At 39.9% G+C, this 19,952-nt stretch overlaps 1 protein-coding gene and 1 long non-coding RNA gene across 3 annotated transcripts in view; both read left to right on the top strand.

The window, feature by feature from the left end:
* The window catches only part of LOC5511797 (vacuolar protein sorting-associated protein 11 homolog), a 33,054-nt gene extending 13,820 nt beyond the window's left edge, over positions 1–19,234 (top strand). Inside the window, exons 25-37 of one of the 2 annotated variants that reach the window (XM_032381195.2) lie at positions 653–762; positions 1,257–1,340; positions 1,881–1,931; positions 5,111–5,274; positions 5,598–5,689; positions 8,376–8,461; positions 9,919–9,966; positions 10,737–10,810; positions 11,731–11,826; positions 12,262–12,321; positions 12,690–12,756; positions 15,314–15,379; positions 18,205–19,234. In XM_032381195.2, the coding sequence (XP_032237086.2) occupies positions 653–762; positions 1,257–1,340; positions 1,881–1,931; positions 5,111–5,274; positions 5,598–5,689; positions 8,376–8,461; positions 9,919–9,966; positions 10,737–10,810; positions 11,731–11,826; positions 12,262–12,321; positions 12,690–12,756; positions 15,314–15,379; positions 18,205–18,285 (1,079 nt within the window). In that variant the 3' untranslated portion in view covers positions 18,286–19,234. The other variant, XM_032381196.2, reaches the window with a different exon arrangement.
* LOC125573560 lies at positions 2,747–4,345 on the top strand. The gene is made up of 2 exons (XR_007314109.1): positions 2,747–3,430; positions 3,783–4,345. It is a non-coding gene; the product is annotated as an uncharacterized LOC125573560 (long non-coding RNA).
* Positions 19,235–19,952: the final 718 nt, after the last annotated feature.

Below are 19,952 nucleotides of genomic sequence, written 5' to 3'. Positions count from 1 at the left end.
AGTCGACCACCAGTTTTTGGTGTGTTCCAGAATGATATAATATTTCAATAAATCACGGTGTCAAACGAATTGGCTCAAGAAATTAAAGTAAATCGCTTTTCCTATATTTGGGTTTCCTGCCTTAATTATACATTGTCGGCCCATTGGCAACTACAGAACAGCCATTAACACCGAGAACCCAATCAGAAATTAAACGAAGTTCCGCTATTAAAGGGAAAGCTCCTCACACGTTAGGGCTCAAGAACATTCAGTTATCAATCAACCGTCAACAATCAACCGAGTTAACATGTCAGGGCAATAGTGGACTAGCGCTAAGAGATCACCTGACTATTTAGGTGGCAATCTAGCGCACGCTCAGGCTTTTAAAGGCAAAAATAACAGCAACAAAAAGCATCTTATTCATCGCTTACGAAAAAAAGCCAGAATCATTTTTTTACAGGAAGGATTTAGTTTAATTTAACGATTTTATTTTTTCGTCGTTGTCTGGTGTGACGGGTGCAGTCCTTTCTGATTTTGTTTGATTATTTTATTTTGAATTTGCCACCCTGGTGATCTCTTATCGCTATTTCCCTACTGCTCTAAGTGCCATCAATAAATGATATTGTCAGTACAATTGCTCTGAACGCATCAAGTGACGATATGTTGTTTATAGACCCTATGGAGACAGATAAGAAGACGCACAGGTCTCGCCCTGAGGAGTTCATCCACATATTTGTACACCAGAAAGCGAAACTGATCGAGTTCCTGGAACACATGACACAGGTAAAGTAGAGGTCGGGGGGGGGGGGGGGGGATTGGGCGAGGGAAGGTAAGGGGAAGGTGTGTTCAAGGTTTTGATGAGAAAACGTACAGGTCCTGCATTAGAAAGCGAAACTGATAGTATTCCTGGAACACATTATACACTAGGAGGGGGGAACTGGGGGAGGGGGATGATGTCCTGGTGTGAGAATTTTCTCCACATATTTGTGCGTTTCGAAGGCGAAGCTGATTGATTTCCTGAAACACACAATACAGGATGGGGAATGAGGGCAGGAGAGAAGTGGCAGTGAATCCCACATGTTCTAAAGGATCGTAATAAATTCCCCTGGGAAACAAGGAGACATTGTTAAAGAAATATCAAGCGCTCGTGTTTCCCGTAAATTTTCCTTAGCCATCATAGAAACCATTGTTGAGTGCCCTAAAATGATCCTGAAGTAAGGCCGTCAACAAACAGGCGGACAGACAAACAGTTGTAACTGACCTTTTTTATCATCTAGATGTTCCCCAAGTCTTCCAGTTTGTTGTACAACACACTGCTGGAGCTGTACCTAAACAATGCCGCCCACGAGACTGACGTTAAGGTGACTACTGCTCACATATTCCACTTTTCATTATCCTACCTTTCCTACGATTCCACCGGGTTCCCTTTTCCCGAGGCCTGCATCGTAGGGCCGTTCCCTCTTGAGATCAGGGAGTGGTCTGTAAGGAAGTAAGTCGGTTTTCAGAATCATACGTTGAACCGCTTACAATAAGAAGTCATTATGGAAAAAAATAACCGTGGATTTTTCCATTTTAAACGTGGATATGCTGAAGCCCTTATTATGCTTTCAATTTTTAGTCATTCATGGATTTTTTTTACGAGTTCAAGCATAGATAACGGGATGTGTCATTATGAAAACGACATATGGCATTTTAATATATGCGTTCGAGACCAATATGTCAATGTTATGCTAGATAAATTTAAAGTTTTTTGGTAGACTTGGAATTGTATTTCGAAGCTCTTGTTATGCTTTGTCATTTATGGGAATACCATAGGAATACCTCAAACAGAAACACAATACAACTAAAACAAATTGTGCTTCTTTAACGGAACTCCGTTAATTGGTGCCATGTTTTCATAGGGGCAAGTCATTCACGAGAAGAAAGCCCTCGATTTGCTCATGAACGTCGAGGTAAGCTTATATATTCAAGTCTACGCCCCAACGGACACTTGCAAGTAGACAGCTCTACTAAAAGACAGATTTCAAACCCTTGTTTGGCCATCCAGTCAAGTTCTGTGTTCTCTTTCCTGCGTAAGCGGGTGTTGACGCCTACGAAATGTTTTTTTTTCTTGAAATCTTGGTAGTTGAATTTTCCTTAGTTTTGTTTATCTCGTATTCGGACAATCCCAATTACTTATCAATGACATGATTAAAAGTTTTTCGATTGTAAGAGAAGTGTGTTCAGTTGATTTCAAAGATAACTATTCTAGAAGTCAGAGGAAACATCGTATTTTTCCACATCCTTTGTGTGAAGGATAATTCTCTTTATTGATTTATAAATTTTAATCTTTCACATGGCTTAAATATTAAGAAGGTTCTCGGGAACTTGCAGTCACCCGAGACTTTTTGGGTAACTTTTTGGCTCCAGCAAAACTTCGAAAATAGCCCTTTAGAGCGTAATTATTTTAGTGCAAGTAAATGGTGCATAAAAAGTGGCGGATCGTTCAAATTTATGGAACATTTATGAATTTGGCACAGTGAAAGAGAATCTCGCACTGAGCAATTCTGGATATGGACCCACCCCCAAAAATGTATACTCACAGTTTTATAGAGGCGGAATTAATTTACCTTAAAACCTGAATAAAACCAATACTTTTCATGTTACGGTCACAAAACTTAAACAGTGATAGATATTAACATAACCTACAGTTAACGAAAAAATAAACCACGCCCCCTTGATACTTACGGTTTTAGGGGTGGAACAAGTTATTTCCTTTAATCAGCATTAAACCCAATACAATTTATTGTACAACTTTCAAACTCCACATAATTGTTATACTCTTTACAAAACTATATTCGAGATATGGACACACGCCCAGATGTGAGTACTTACAGTTATACTAGAGATGAGAGGCAAATTTCTTATATAGAGTGCCTTTTCAATACAAACTGAGAGCTAAGATTCCATATACTAACTCATAATGGCATATTGCAAGATATTCCCAACCGTATAGCCACGCCCCTATTGTACTTACATTTATACTAGAGATTGCACGGAGGTATATCGCTTATATAGAGTGCCTTTCAATACGAACTGCGAGCTACAAATCCACATATTTAATTATATTGGTATATTGCAGGATATAGTCGAGCATATAACCACGCCCATATAGAACTTGCAATTATACTAGAGACAGCATAAGCGTAATATATGCCATACATACAGCACGCTAATAATGATCAATAAAAGCACAATTGTTTTCGACAGGAGTGATCTTGTTGCGTATATAATACCACGAGGTGACAAGTGTACTTACAGTGCTATCGGTCATGAGATAATTGTTATCATAAGCTATGAATTGGACTTCTCTGGGTCTGCGACGTGGAAGAAATGGCGAGGGAGGTGTTGAGAGAGTAATCGGAGCACTGCATATTCAAAATGGAGCACTATCAACCTGCCAGTCATAACGGTAGGAAGAGCCACTCCCAGTACAAATCAAAATATGCAGAAAAAAGGCATAACTTCATTGTAAAAAGTTGAAATACCAAGCATGCATACTGTATGTGATAGTTGTAAAAAGACACAGACCTTTTTAAAAATCAAAAACGTATTTTTTTTTTCATTATCAAACATGTTTATATCACTTTTTAGTATTTTCGCAAAGTACTAGCTATTATGAAGCTCTAGGGCCTTGGACGTATTTGTTTCAAGACTATTGAGTAGGAACGTGCATCATTGATTAATTTGACTTGTTTCATGATCAATTAATTCAGAACTGCCTTTGATTATGTCTTCACTCAAACTTTTATTCATGTGACCAGACCTCGTTCTTTCGTGGAAAAGATAAAGCGAGTGCATGGAATGTCTGGGAGGCGTTCCCAGAGGTCTCATCGACTTTGAGTGCCTTTTCGGACCCTCCGAACAAGAAAACAGTTCTGGCAAGCATCGGCACCCTTGAACGCTTTGTTGTCCTCCTCTACTCCAAGATGAGCCAGCTCTCCTCTGTGAACGACGCCAGGAAGGAGATGGTTGCGAGGAGATATCCCGCCTATCTCGCGGGAGGAAAACCCGCCTACATTCGCCGCCCTTCTACAGCACTGCAAATGAGCTGCATACCAGGCTGGCTATGGGTTGAACAACCCACATGCTTATGGGACCCCACCCCAGTAAAGTATTGTTCAGTATATTGCCAATTTTTCTTTTATTATTGGTGTTGCGGTAAAAGCGTAAAAGCGACAATATACCTCCATTCCTGTCATCTCTAGTATAATTGTAAATACCATAGGGGCGTGGTAATGCAATTGATTATATCCGGTAATATACCAATATAAGTAAGCATGTGGATTTGTAGCTCATAGCTCGTATTAAAGGCAAACTATATATGCGATTACCTCCTTCGTGCCATCTCTAGTATAATTGTAAGTACAATAGGGGCGTGGCTGTACGGTTAGGAATAACTTGCAATATACCATTATAAGTTAGTATATGGATTCTAAGCTCTAGGTTTGTATTGAAAGGCTTTCTAAGCCTTCGTATCTCTAGTATAACTGTAAGTACTCACATCTGGGCGTGGGTCCATATCTCTTATGAAGTTTTGTAAAGAGTACTACAATTATTTGGAGTTTGAAAGTTGTACAATAAATAATATTGGTTTTAGTGCTGATTAAAGGAAAAAAAGATTATTCCACCCCTAAAACTGTAAGTATCAAGGGGGCGTGTTTTTTTTTCGTTAAACTGTAGTTTATGTTAATATTCATCACTGAGTTAAGTTTTGTGACCGTAACATGAAAAGTACTGGTTTTATTCAGGTTTTTATGGAAATTAATTCCACCTCTTTAAAACTGTAAGTATACATTTTTAGGGGTGGGTCCATATCCAGAATTGCTCAGTGCGAGATTCTTTTTCACTGTGTCAAATTTAAAAAATGTTCCACAAATTTGAACGATGCTGCACCATTTTATTTCACTTTTTGGAATATGAACCAAGAGGGAGTTCAAACTGTTCTAAAACATGAAAGCGGTTGTTAAAAGGAAAACATGCAAAATTTTGAGCAAAAATGCTAATTTAGGTTTTCGAGCCCGTGAATTCTCGGGTGTTTGGAGAAACTGGCGCCTGGTATTGTCTGATCCTTTTTCCTCTTGTCCTTCAGGCAAGGTATGACCTGGACCACGCGATGGTGCTGGCGCAGATGCATCACTTCAAAGCCGGTATTTTATTCTTGTACGAGAAGGCGAAGCTTTATCAGCAGATTCTACACTATCACATGGAGCAAAATGACTACACAAACGTGATAGACACGTGCAAGAAACACGGGTAAGTGCCTCTAGACTCACATGGTTAGCACGTGGAAAAAGAATGGATGAGCTCTCAAATTCATGTGATCAGCACGTACTAAAAACATGAAATAAGTGTTCTGCAGATGCAAAACGTCCCGGTAAGTTCTCACATGCATGTGGTAATCGCATGCAAGGGGCAAGGGTAAATACCGTACATGCATGTGAACACCATGTGCACAAGAGGCTCGTAAGCACTTTAAATGCACGTGATTAACACGAGAAAACCACCTGATCAAGTAGTCTTACCTACCGTGTGATGTCCATGGGCGTATTCTTATTGAAGTCTTGTTTCTACACTAGTGCCCAGGACCCCAGCCTCTGGGTGCAAGCGCTTTCTTACTTCGCACGTAAAGAATCCAACTGCAAGGATCAGATTATCGAAGTCTTGTCCCGTATCCTTTTGCTTTGACGAAGAGCTAATACTTGACCAAGGGCTAATGCTTAACTAAGGGCTAATACTTGACCAAGGGCTAATGCTTGACCAAGGGCTGATACTTGACCAAGGGCTAATGCTTGACCAAGGGCTGATACTTGACCAAGGGCTAATATTGACCAAGGGCTAATTAATACTTGACCAAGGGCTAATTAATACTTGACCAAGGGCTAATACTTGACCAAGGGCTAGTGCTTGACCAAGGGCTAATACTTGACCAAGGGCTAATACTTGACCAAGGGTTAATACTTGACCAAGGGTTAATACTTGACCAAGGGCTAATACTTGACCAAGGGCTAATACTTGACCAAGGGCTAATACTTGACCAAGGGCTAGTGCTTGACCAAGGGCTAATACTTGACCAAGGGCTAATACTTGACCAAGGGTTAATACTTGACCAAGGGTTAATACTTGACCAAGGGCTAATACTTGACCAAGGGCTAATACTTGACTAAGGTCTAATACTTGACCAAGGGCTAGTGCTTGACCAAGGGCTAATACTTGACCAAGGGCTAATACTTGACCAAGGGTTAATACTTGACCAAGGGTTAATACTTGACCAAGGGTTAATACTTGACCAAGGGCTAATACTTGACCAAGGGCTAATACTTGACCAATGGCTAATACTTGACCAAGGGCGAATACTTGACCAAGGGCTAGTACTTGACCAAGGGCTAATACTTGACCAAGGGCTGATACTTGACCAAGGGCTAATACTTGACCAAGGGCTGATACTTGACCAAGGGCTAATACTTGACAAAGGGCTAATTAATACTTGACCAAGGGCTAATTAATACTTGACCAAGGGCTAATTAATACTTGACCAAGGGCTAATGAATACTTGACCAAGGGCTAATACTTGACCAAGGGCTAATACTTGACCAAGGGCTAATACTTGACTAAGGGCTAATACTTGACCAAGGGCTAATACTTGACTAAGGGCTAATTAATACTTGACTAAGGGCTAATTAATACTTGACCAAGGGCTAATTAATACTTGACCAAGGGCTAATTAATACTTGACCAAGGGCTAATTAGTACTTGACCAAGGGCTAATTAATACTTGACCAAGGGCTAATTAATACTTGACCAAGGGCTAATGAATACTTGACCAAGGGCTAATACTTGACCAAGGGCTAATACTTGACCAAGGGCTAATACTTGACCAAGGGCTAATACTTGACTAAGGGCTAATACTTGACCAAGGGCTAATACTTGACCAAGGGCTAATACTTGACTAAGGGCTAATACTTGACCAAGGGCTAGTGCTTGACCAAGGGCTAATGCTTGACTAAGGGCTAGTACTTGACCAAGGGCTGATACTTGACTAAGGGCTAATACTTGACTAAGGGCTAATACTTGACTAAGGGCTAGTACTTGACCAAGGGCTAATACTTGACCAAGGGCTAATGCTTGACCAAGGGCTAGTGCTTGACCAAGGGCTAATGCTTGACTAAGGGCTAGTACTTGACCAAGGGCTGATACTTGACTAAGGGCTAATACTTGACTAAGGGCTAATACTTGACTAAGGGCTAGTACTTGACCAAGGGCTAATACTTGACCAAGGGCGAATACTTGACCAAGGGCTAATGCTTGACCAAGGGCTGATACTTGAAGCCGCATAGTCACCTGATTACTTCCTGTCGATAACGTAACATCTCCGATGATTTTTAACGGAAAACGCGAAAAAAAAATCTAAATTATTTAAGCAGTTTGTCTATTGGAAGTTTCTTCGAGGATCTGACTGATAATATAGAGCGGATGGCCTGTTTAATAGCGCGGATTCTAATAGATTCTTTTGTCTCTTGTCGGTTTCCGTCGGCCCTCCGGAAGTAAACTGGTGACAATGCGGCTTTAAATCATCAGTGCGGCTATTCTGTTTTCAGGGAGACGTTTAACATACCACACCAACTATGCTTGTGTTTATATTTTCCTCTAGTGGATATAGTTGTATTATTGAGCTCTGCTGACACTGTGCCGTACATAACGATGCTCGCTATAATAACATACAGGGTTTTCTGCTTCCTCGGAAAATTAGAATTAAATGACACAATTTTGGTGACTACTTTATCGGAGTTCCATCTGGGTGGGTCACTCAATGACTTGAAACCAAATTCATGTGGGATACGTCAGGCTATCTTCCGTCAGTACTTCATGTAACACCCCATGGTCAGTGCCACATGTAGAGTTAAAGTTAGGAAGTTTCTTAGTTCTTACATGAGGTACTAAACTTCCGTTTCTCTTCCACTGGCGATCTGTTGTAACTGCCAAATACAAGCTAGTGTGAATAGGCTTAACTTCTATGCGCTCTTGGCATAAACAACAGCGTGGCTCCAAATGTGTAATTTTATAGACTACAAAATCCTATCAACATAGGACCATATGTTCAATGGTGATAGAGTATTTATAGAGTACATTATGAGAGACTTCCTCGTACTATCTACTTTCTCTTTCTAATTCCCTTTGTTTTCTTATATTCTTATTCTTTCCTAAGATTGCTATCAATACTATAGCAACCTCCCCAAGATTGTGTGACTCTTCATTCCCGATCTTTATGTCTAGCTAATCCCCAAATTCGTATGATTTACTGGGAACATCTGTCGCCTGTACAGTTATTCATTTATTAGATTCTTGACCATTGCAAGACATCAACCGGGGCAATCTGATGTCACCTCTTCTAGTCCTTCAGACACTAGCCCACAAGTCAACAGCAACACTTGCAGTTGTCAAGGTAACGGCGCTATATTTATTCTCAAGGCCATGCTATTGATATGGTGCCATCAAAGCAAAGCCACCCATCATCGTCACATAGTAATCATGTCTTTTATTGCTTACGCACCACCACGATGCACGTTTTGCGCTCGTGCTTTTAGTCAGGTTTAATTTAGTCAGGCCCGGTTCATACGCCGTGCTCCTGCCGTACCGAGGGCTAATACTTGACCAAGGGCTAATACTTGACCAAGGGCTAATACTTGACCAAGGGCTAATACTTGACCTGCTTTTAGTCAGGTTTAATTTAGTCAGGCCCGATTCATACGCCGTGCTCCTGCCGTACCGAATCTCATTGCCTGTTTGTTTCGACACAAATATGTTGGGTTCAAGGTTGATTCCGACGACGCATAGGCTGTGAGTAGCAAAAATCGAGTTGAGTTTTGTTGCACAAAATCCAAAAAATATTGCCTTTGATTAGGCACATCAGCGTAAACGTTTAAATCGGTGTCGTGCCTCTGCCGTACCACATGATTGGTGCCGTGCCAAACTTAAATTGATTTCAGACTCTCCATGTGCCCATCTAAACAAGTAGATTCGGCACGGCAGAAGTGCGACGTATGAATCGGGCCTGAGCTATTTAATTGTAACAGTAATAGAAGCATGAAATTTACCGCAAAATGAGGCAACATATTGTTAGGGAGGGGTCTAAGGATTTTTTGTGTGCCTAATTTGATGCTAAGCGACCTGAAAATTTGCCAATCACTAACAACTGCTACCCGAGGCTATGTGCTAAATGAATAAAGCTGGGTGTTGAATCACGAGGGGCAGTAGATACAACATGCTCGAGTCCAACGCATAGAAGGCGCCTCAGGCAGCTCTGATTGACCACAGTATGGCCTAGTGCACACTATCAACACAACAACATAGCGACATGAGCGCGCGCGCACTATGTTTAGCCCGACATAACGACATGGACATAATGACATAAAAGAAAAAATATGTTTTTTCTCTTATGTCGTTATGTCCATGTCGTTATGTCGAAGATAAGAGTGCGCGCGCCCATGTCGTTATGTCGATATGTCGCTAGTGTGCACTAGGCATATACAGCCTAGATAGAAATTGTTGGTTTTTGTGAAGGGAGGATATCTTAGAAATAAAAACCTGGGGGATGGGGGAACCTTCGGAGCAAAACGAAAACAAACGAATACCCGGGACCCATGAGAGGCAAAGCGCATTGACTGTCATGCTACAGCTTAATTTAAGAGCCGAAGCTAGCCATATATTTTTATTTTTGTTTCTATTCAATGTTTTAAGACAAGTTATATGGCGAAGTTTCTATAAACAAAGTTTTATAAGTTATTTACCAACTTCAATGAAAAATATCGCATTAGCTTCCCCGAATCCGCCGATGAAGATGGTATTTTGCTAGGTTGGCAAAATAGCGGCTAATGGAGATTCTTTAATTTCTTTCTGTAGGACTACATCGTACGGCGGCTACAGCTGGAGGATGAACTGATTGCTAAGGTACATAATTCTCGAATTTATTAAGTAATCATCCATGTAAGGACTAGGCATGCCCCATTGACATGTGACAAAAAGCTTTCCTCACAGGATTTTTTTTGTACTGAAGATACAGGCGCAAAATATAGAATATAGTGAGATTCTGAGGAATTACATGGAAAATGTGCTCCCTAATATATCTTATTGGAGATTTTCTTATGTGAACCAATCAAAAGAAGAAAAAAACAATAGTTTTGGCTTGACATAATTTTTGCAAGGTTCCCCACATTAGATTTGTCTAATAAGCCATATTACACATCCTTAAACTCCAATATCCAAAAACGTTCAGCGGAATTTAGCTTTAAGTGTAACTTATGTTGTAATTTTGTGTGTTCACCAATCAATAATCGAATATTAACAACGGCATTTTTTGGGATACAAGCGTGCATATGCCGTTAGGTTGCCTAGTTCTAACACGAATCTCTATTTCATAAACCTCTAATGGGTGGGAACCTCTATAAATTAGGCACTCCTTTAAACGCCAAGCCAGTGCTTTGTTATTATTTACATTACCATACAACAACCTATTTGCGAGAAAAAAAATGGTGATCCACAGTTGAAGCCAACACGCCCCCCCCCTCCCCCTTTGGGTCACCAAGTAAAATGCATGAATATGCACAGGGAATTGGCAACAAAAAGGGGGGGGGGGTATCTATCGTTCTCATCGGGTAGCACCGATCCTAAAGCAAAAACCTAGATCGGCCTTGCACCCTGATATGACATGTTCGCCTCAGGATGAAAGACTTATTCGTCAGTACAGCGAGGAGACCGAGAAGATGAGGCAGCAGATCTCAGAGCTCAAAACAAGGTGAATTATTGAATTGTTAGTGGGCTTTGTGCAATGAAGACTATTTATAGAAGTTATTCGCCAATGTCCCTCACCCAAAAGTCATTAAAGAATGTCAATCAACTTCTACTTTGTTATTGTTTATTATTGAATATGCAACGGTTTATTTGCAAGGAAACGTCAAAACAACCATCTGTTTCACTGTATCTACCAACATTTTGTTTCATAAAAGTCCAGCATTGCAGGCGCAAAAAATAAAAGTGCTAAAGTTTTCAAGGTCTCCAAAAGTAAAGTCTTTCTTATCCTAGTGCTATAAAGTGTTTAATTTCTCCAAGAGTAACCCCCCGTACCTCGTTCCTATACAAGTGCTAATGAATAAATAACAAGGGGTGTAAAGACCCAGAAAAGTGTCTTTAAGATTAAAGGACTAATTGTTATTTGTGTGAAATTTTTCCATCAAATCATAAGTTTGTTCTCTACATACCGTGGAGTTTTCGAACTAAACAGTCCATTCATACCGTGAAGACTGACATCTGAGCTTTCTTTGTTATAGTTTGGGTCAATTTCACCGATAATAAAACCTTTAGCCAAAAGTTGCAAATAGAAAGAAAATAGCCCGAAAAATCGTCAAATTTATACTTGTTGTTAAATCTTTTCACTAATTTACCTTTTCGATTTGCCATTTTTGATCTCGCAAAGCCTCAGTCGATACGCTATAAAGCCTTATTTTGATATTTCTCGGCATGACCTTACTCTCGGTTAGTAAGTATTAATTTTTCTTATCCTGGTGCTTTATTTCTCCAAATGTAACCCCTTGCACCTCTTTCCTATACCAGTGCTAAAGTATTTAATGGCTCCAAATGTAACGTCCTTTTTATCCTAGTGCTATAAAGTGCTTAATTTCTCCAAATGTAACCCCTTGTACCTCTTTCCTATACCAGTGCTAAAGTATTCAATGGCTCCAAATGTAACCTTTGCTCAAGGCCGCTCGACCTGCCCGCCGTTCACTTCCTCTGCCTTCACTCCTTCCACCAGCCGTAAGTACAGCACATGAGGGCAGGAGGTTGTGAATGGCCGCGGAATAGACGTAAACAAATACAGTGATTGAATAGCCCACATTTGAGAGTGAAGTGTCTTTTGACAGAGGTACAGAAAACAGTGTTTAAGCAATCATCAATATTTCGGTCATTTTGTTGTGTATGTCCAAGTAACAGAGAAAGGAAACAGTGGTTGAACAATATTTCCGTCATTAGTGGGGGAGTATCCGCTTTACCTCTGTAAAGCAGAAAAAAAAACAAGATTTATAGAACAGATATAGAATACAGTTTTTGACTGTGATGTTGGGAGAAGGCGAAATTGACGATACGTTGTGGTGGTGGTGGTGGGGGGGCGGTAGTTGAGGGGCAGTTTGTTATTTTCAAGGCTAGCTTATTTTGCGAGCTATATAATTTAATATCATTTTCTTTTCTTAGGTGCTTCGAAGGATACGCGGAAAATGATAACGAGTGTCCAATATGCACGCCGGAAAACAAGTATGTCAGCCCAATCGAATTGAGCTCACAAGTTGACAATTTAACGTGATATTTTAGCAAATTGAGAACTGCCGTCATTTAGCAGTATATTGTAGAAAATTCCAAAGTGCCACTAAAATTACGATATATAGTGTACATAGTTAATAGAAAACGTTTAATACCAATAACAAATCTCAATGCAGATTTGCTTGCCCTACCTAAACAAATATAGAATACTGTTTTATTACTGGTTTAGTGGTTTATTTGAATAAATTGAACTGTCGGGCATTAAATATTTTTCCCCGATTGTCGGCCACGTCGGAGAAAAAGTTTCCTAGAGTATTTGTGATATGAGTCTAAGAATTTCGGTCCATCTTTTTTTTGCGTAGAAAAGTGCTTGACATCATTCGTTCTCAAGAGCAAGCGAAGGACCTTCATGAACAATTCCATCACCAGGTAATTTTAATAGTGTTGTTGTTGTTGTTGTTGTTACTTCCAACTGTTTTACTACTGTTGTTGTTCATTCCCATATGTTTTTACTATTGTTCTTGTTGATATTTCCATATGTTTTTACTAATAATAATGATTGTTGTTGTTGTACTTATAACCATATGTTGTTGTTGTTAAACTCGTATGTTTTTACTATTGTTGTTGTTGCTGTCATCCGGAGACGTTTTACTATTGTTGTTGTAACTCCCATATATATTAACGATTGTTGTTGTTGTTCTTCCCATTTGTATTTCTTGTTGTTGTTGTTGATACTGCTGCCGCTGTGCATCTTGCCCTCTCCTTTTCTTCTAATAACCTCTCCAATCATTTACCCACAGCTCTTACAATAACCTCTCCAATCATTTACCCCACAGCTCTTGCAATAACCTCTCCAATCATTTACCCACAGCTCTTGCAATAACCTCTCCAATCATTTACCCCACAGCTCTTACAATAATCTCTCCAATCGTCTTACAATAACCTCTCCAATAATTTACCCTACAGCTCTTCCAATAACCTCTCCAATCATTTACCCTACAGCTCTTGCAATAACCTCTCCAATCATTTACCCCACAGCTCTTACAATAACCTCTCCAATCATTTACCCCACAGCTCATGCAATAACATCTCCAATCATTTACCCCACAGCTCTTGCAATAACCTCTCCAATCATTTACCCTACAGCTCTTCCAATAACCTCTCCAATCATTTACCCTACAGCTCTTCCAATAACCTCTCCAATCATTTACCATACAGCTCTTACAATAAACCTCTCCTATCATTTACCCCACAGCTCTTTCAATAACCTCTCCAATCATTTACCCACAGCTCTTCCAATAACCTCTCCAATCATTTACCCACAGCTCTTCCAATAACCTCTCCAATCATTTACCCACAGCTCTTCCAATAACCTCTCCAATCATTTACCCCACAGCTCTTGCAATAACCTCTCCAATCATTTACCCACAGCTCTTCCAATAACCTCTCCAATCATTTACCCCACAGCTCTTGCAATAACCTCTCCAATCATTTACCCCACAGCTCTTGCAATAACCTCTCCAATCATTTACCCTACAGCTCTTCCAATTACCTCTCCAATCATTTACCCACAGCTCTTCCAATAACCTCTCCAACCATTTACCCTACAGCTCTTACAATAACCTCTCCAATCATTTACCCCACAGCTCTTACAATAATCTCTCCAATCGTCTTACAATAACCTCTCCAATCATTTACCCTACAGCTCTTCCAATAACCTCTCCAATCATTTACCCCACAGCTCTCCCAATAAATTCTCCAATCATTTACCCCACAGCTCTTCCAATAACCTCTCCAATCATTTACCCTACAGCTTTTGCAATAACCTCTTCAATCATTTACCCCACAGCTCTTACAATAACCTCTCCAATCATTTACCCCACAGCTCTTGCAATAACCTCTCCAATCATTTACCCCACAGCTCTTACAATAACCTCTCCAATCATTTACCCCACAGCTCTTACAATAATCTCTCCAATCGTCTTACAATAACCTCTCCAATCATTTACCCTACAGCTCTTCCAATAACCTCTCCAATCATTTACCCCACAGCTCTCCCAATAAATCCTCCAATCATTTACCCCACAGCTCTTCCAATAACCTCTCCAATCATTTACCCTACAGCTTTTGCAATAACCTCTTCAATCATTTACCCCACAGCTCTTACAATAACCTCTCCAATCATTTACCCCACAGCTCTTGCAATAACCTCTCCAATCATTTACCCTACAGCTCTTCCAATTACCTCTCCAATCATTTACCCTACAGCTCTTCCAATAACCTCTCCAACCATTTACCATACAGCTCTTACAATAAACCTCTCCAATCATTTACCCCACAGCTCTTCCAATAACCTCTCCAATCATTTACCCCACAGCTCTTCCAATAACCTCTCCAATCATTAACCCCACAGCTCTTCCAATAACCTCTCCAATCATTAACCCCACAGCTCTTACAATAACCTCTCTAATCATTTACCCCACAGCTCTTCCAATAACCTCTCCAATCATTTACCCCACAGCTCTTCCAATAACGTCTCCAATCATTTACCCCACAGCTCTTCCTATAACCTCTCCAATCATTTACCCCACAACGCTTACAATAACCTCTCCAATCATTTACCCCACAGCTCTTCCAATAACCTCTCCAATAATTTACCCACAGCTCTTCCAATAACCTCTCCAATCATTTAAACCACAGCTCTTCCAATAACCTCTCGAATCATTTACCCACAGCTCTTACAATATCCTCTCCAATCATTTACCCCACAGCTCTTCCAATAACCTCTCAAACCATTTACCCACAACTCTTACAATAATCTCTCCAACTATTTACCCACAGCTCCTTCAATAACCTCTCCAATCATTTACCCTACAGCTCTTCCAATAACCTCTCCAATCATTTACCCCACAGCTCTTACAATAACCTCTCCAATACTTTACCCCCATAGCCCTTACAATAACCTCTCCAATCGTTTACCCCACAGCTTGAGCGAGCTACTGACGGCTTTTCGGTGGTTGCTGATTATTTCGGGCGAGGAGTTTTTAACAAGGTAGTACACGGGCTATAGGATGATTTTTCTCCAAAAGATGTCTAATGTCTTGTAGGTGTTGAATAAAGCCTTAAAAATACGTCGTTGCCGGTCGAGTTACAGTCCGGCGTCCTCGATTACATGCGACGCCGTTTTAAGTCATCGTTCCAAAGGGATGAGATAACTTATCAAGCTTTCTACCTAGCTCAGTGATAATAAACCCAAACCTGTACTTGAGCACAACTTTGAAACATTTCAAAGTTTAGCGTTAGTTACTTTTCTAGCCGAATTCCTTCACATTTTTTTCAGGAAACGCACTAAAAATATTGATATGGTGGAAAAGAGCTTCTGAGGAGAAATGCGACCGAACAGTGCATTTCGGGGTTTGAATTAGAAGGCTGTTTTACGAAGTTTCTAAGCTGATCGCCAAACTTCGTAAATCATTCACATTAACATGACATGATCATTTCTTAGAAATTTTGAAGATCGGACGTATTTGGTTCTTTCCTTCACTTAAATTTATGGCATATTGTTCACAACACGCACAACAATTTTAATGGCGCATTACGCCTTTCTGGTCTTTTAAGGCTTGTATTTAAAATTCGATTGCTTAAAGGCTGGTAAAACAACTTTCACAAATGAAACAGCCTACACTATCATGGCGCTTTCCTTCTTCATGCGGAGTACCAAAAGTGATGTTTCTAGCTTCAAACAGGCTAAAGAGGTATCTTTGGCTGCTTTTCTACCCTCCAGTGAACGATTTCTAAGGACATACGAATTCACGCAAATAAACATCTATTAGTTATATGTTCTTGCGCTAATTCATGAAATAAACTTAGTTGGGATGTAAATGTATCCTTTGTGATGTTTGTTTTCTTCCCAAGAAGTTCAATTTTACGAGTTTAGAGCGATATAAGTTTGTCTCGGATTTTGAGTCGATATTAAGTATGTTAATGAGACAAGGCTCAGGGCGAATTTTAAGCAGTACGAAATCACTGACACCGGCACAGGATCGAGAGAGGGATGGAACTATCCCCGAATCGAGTTTTTAAGCAATCCGCACAAAAACCTGCGGGAAAATAATTTTTTGAACGTCAATTTTAGCTTTCCGTCGATGATCGGGACATAGCAGCTGGTCAAATGGCATCCTTGGAATGTAATTTGCATAGACAGCTTAGCCCCACACCACCCTAGACCCTATTTGTCTTTGTCATAGTTTCCTCACTAACTTCTAAATTGTGAGTTGATGTGTGAAACGTAACTTGTACAGCTATGGGGAGTACATACGGACTGTCGACGTTTGCTACCTGTCGATCTAAAAGAGTGATGGAGAAGGGACAGAGAGAGGTCTGCGGTGTAGCATTAGTCATTAGCATAAAATCTCTAGGACGTGAGTAAAATTATTTTGAGCGTTTTATTCGTTTTCATTTACTAAAGTGTGCCTCATCATAAGAAGTAATGCTCACGCATAATAACAAATCTTTATTAAGTCCAAATAAACAAAATTTTGGAAAAAAAAGAAGTTTATTTTGAGATAGTTGCCATGCTGGAATGCACGGTCACTCGTCCATTTCATTCTTTTGCTATTTACGCGCGCTTCTACGGCTAGAACAAAGATTTAGTCGAGACTGAGTAAATGACACAATTTTGAATTTATCCTCCTATTTTTTAACGCATTAGGATCTGGAGCAATTTTTCACACACCGACAGTTTATTATTTGGAGATTCATATATGGTACATGATTTTCATAAAACGAGCCTATGAGCATGTGTCCCAAAAGTCTTTGCGGCTTTGAGACAGTAAAGCCATGCAAGCTCGTAATCGTTTAATAATTTCAAAACCAGGTGGAAATATGTGCTCAGAGATCACTCAGATTTAGTTAAATAACAGTTTTAGCTATGCTGTGAGTCTCGGCTTTTAACTTTGCGTATGACTGGATGTACCAAAAATGTGAAATTTAGTGAGTTAGAACTTTCCCATGTGATTCATTCTCTTCAAGATATCGCTAAAATCTGATTTCTTTAGAACTTCTTAGGAAGTTGATTTGCTAACATGAGATAAGTTGACCCTTATACTTTAATGTCATGATATTTTTTTGTTTAAAAAGTATAACAGGCGAGCATACTATCTTATGTTATAAATGCAATAAAACTTCGCAAAACATCGCCTTCGTCAAAGCGTGGGCTGCTGTTGTCATGACAAATGGCAGAAAATGGCGTCGCATGGAATCGACGGTGGGAGGGTGGGAGGGAGCGAATCTGGCCTAAAACACGAGCTTCCGCTATAAAAGGAAAAGCTCCTCCCACCCCCGGGCTCAAGAACAATCAGTTATCAATCAGCCGTCAATGAGTCAACATGTCAGGACAATTGCTCTGAGCGCTAAATTCAAATTTCATATCCTAAACCAAAGTAATTATCATTCCTAGAGTTGTCCACCTAAAATGTTTCTATTTATAGTAAAATAATGCGATACGAAGCTATGTGCGCTCTAAAATACGAGCATTATCATCACAGAGCGAGAATAATTTATACAGGTGCGCTAGATTATGAATAGCACAAAATTTTAAATTTTGCACTGAAAACGTGAGTGGACAGCAAATAACTAATTTAGCAATCTCTTAACACAACTGTCTTGTTACCTGTGCAAAAATAGTTTTATTCCAGCCGACTGAGGCTCAGAGATAAGCAATTTTACAGAAGGCTTATAATTAGTGACTGCTAGCGTTGCAGTGTTCTGATTATAATTTGCAAATTCGAGCCCGGGGGTGGGAGGAGCTTTCCGTTTTATAGCGGAATCTCGTGTTTAATATGATACATTCATTTGATATGATGGTCTCTGTTCCAGGTAACCTTGGTAACGGATACACAATCACGTGACACACGCGTACTCAGCGCCCAAGAGCAGCGTGACAGGCTACTGCAGTAACGCAATCCGGGTATCGTCACGATAAACATAGAATAGTTCAACAATACAATACAATAAGGACAACAAGAAACAAGTATGATTTATGTATAGAAAATTGCTGAGATTTCCTCATAGCAGGCTTTTTTCCCCGATTACTTATCAGAATCTGAAAAGGTGTCTGAATTTCGTGTAAATCGCCAGTGCTTTAGGTTGGTGTTACACGGGATAACTTGCAACAAAAACTTTTCGCGATACATTGTGTCGTATCCATTCTGACATGCTGCCAATCGAATGTTACACGGAATAACTTTCCAGATATTCGTCATTCTGTGTTGCACATTTTTTAAGCGTTGTTTTTTTATGTTGCCGATTGAAATGATGCGTGGAAAGCTGTGTTGCGCGACATGTTACATGGTCAAAAACTTTCCACGACACAATGTATCGCGAAAACTTTTTGTTGCACTTTCAGAATTGCAAACGGTGAAAAAAAACGTTAACCGAAGAAGTACACCTTTTACTTTTGTTGTTATTTTAGGGAAAGGGGCATTAATTTGCGCCAAAAGTTGTATGGATAAAGTGTATTTTACTTCCATAACTTTACACCAAGCATCATTAGCCTGACCTGGACCTTCAAGAAAAATTTCTTAGGTCGGGCCCGTTTCGTATATCGCGTCGGGGACTGTTCGCGCGCCGCGAGGTAGTTTCTCGGATTACGCAACGAAACTTGACCGGGTATCTACGTAAACACGGAGAGCGCGTCGCAAAACAAGGCAAAATTCGAACAAATCAGAGGGGAGTTTCGTTGTTTGTCATCTCTAAATCAATTTACCAAACAATATCTGTTCCCAACGCCCTTGGAACAGGAATTAATATTCCTGTCCGGGCATTTAGTAACACAGTCAAACAATAAGTAGCGTTTATTGACAATTCGTTATCCAATAAAGAAAATTCATGAGTGCTATTAACATAAGCAACGACAAACTTATTAGTTCCCGTATCACGATAAAAGACACTTCTTAAATCCCGTATGCCGATAGGAAAGAAACTTGAATCCCGTATATCGATAGAAAAGACCCTTGAATCCCGTATCCCGATAGAAAAGACACTTGAATCCCGTATCCCGATAGAAAAGACACTTAAATCCTGTATGCCGATAGAAAAACATTTTTGTGCCCCAAAGTTTCTGTATCCCAGTTTTGGCCCTCTGCCACGTCATCGATATTAATAAAGAAAATTCATTAGTGCTATTAACATAAGCAACAACAAACTTATTAACTCCCGTATCATGATAAAAGACACTTCTTAAATCCCGTATGCCGATAGAAAAGACACTTGAATTCCGTATACCGATAGAAAAGACCCTTGAATCCCGTATCCCGATAGAAAAGACACTTGAATCCCGTATCCCGATTGAAAAGACCCTTGAATCCCGTATCCCGATAGAAAAGACACTTGAATCCCGTATCCCGATAGAAAAGACTCTTAAATCCTGTATGCTGATAGAAAAACATTTTTGTGTCCCCGAGTTTCTGTATCCCAGTTTGCCCTCTGCCACGTCGTCAATATTAACAAAAAAAAACTCCTTTGGGGGTCTTTCAGAAAATTATCCCTTCTTAAAAGGATACTATCTGGGTATACTTGTAATCCAGATTTTGTGTGATCCTAAATGGAAAGTATTCTTTTTTGTA

This window comes from Nematostella vectensis, chromosome 11 (genome assembly GCF_932526225.1).
Source record: "Nematostella vectensis chromosome 11, jaNemVect1.1, whole genome shotgun sequence".
NCBI classification, from domain to species: domain Eukaryota; kingdom Metazoa; phylum Cnidaria; class Anthozoa; order Actiniaria; family Edwardsiidae; genus Nematostella; species Nematostella vectensis.
This window is presented reverse-complemented; position numbering and strand designations above follow the sequence as displayed.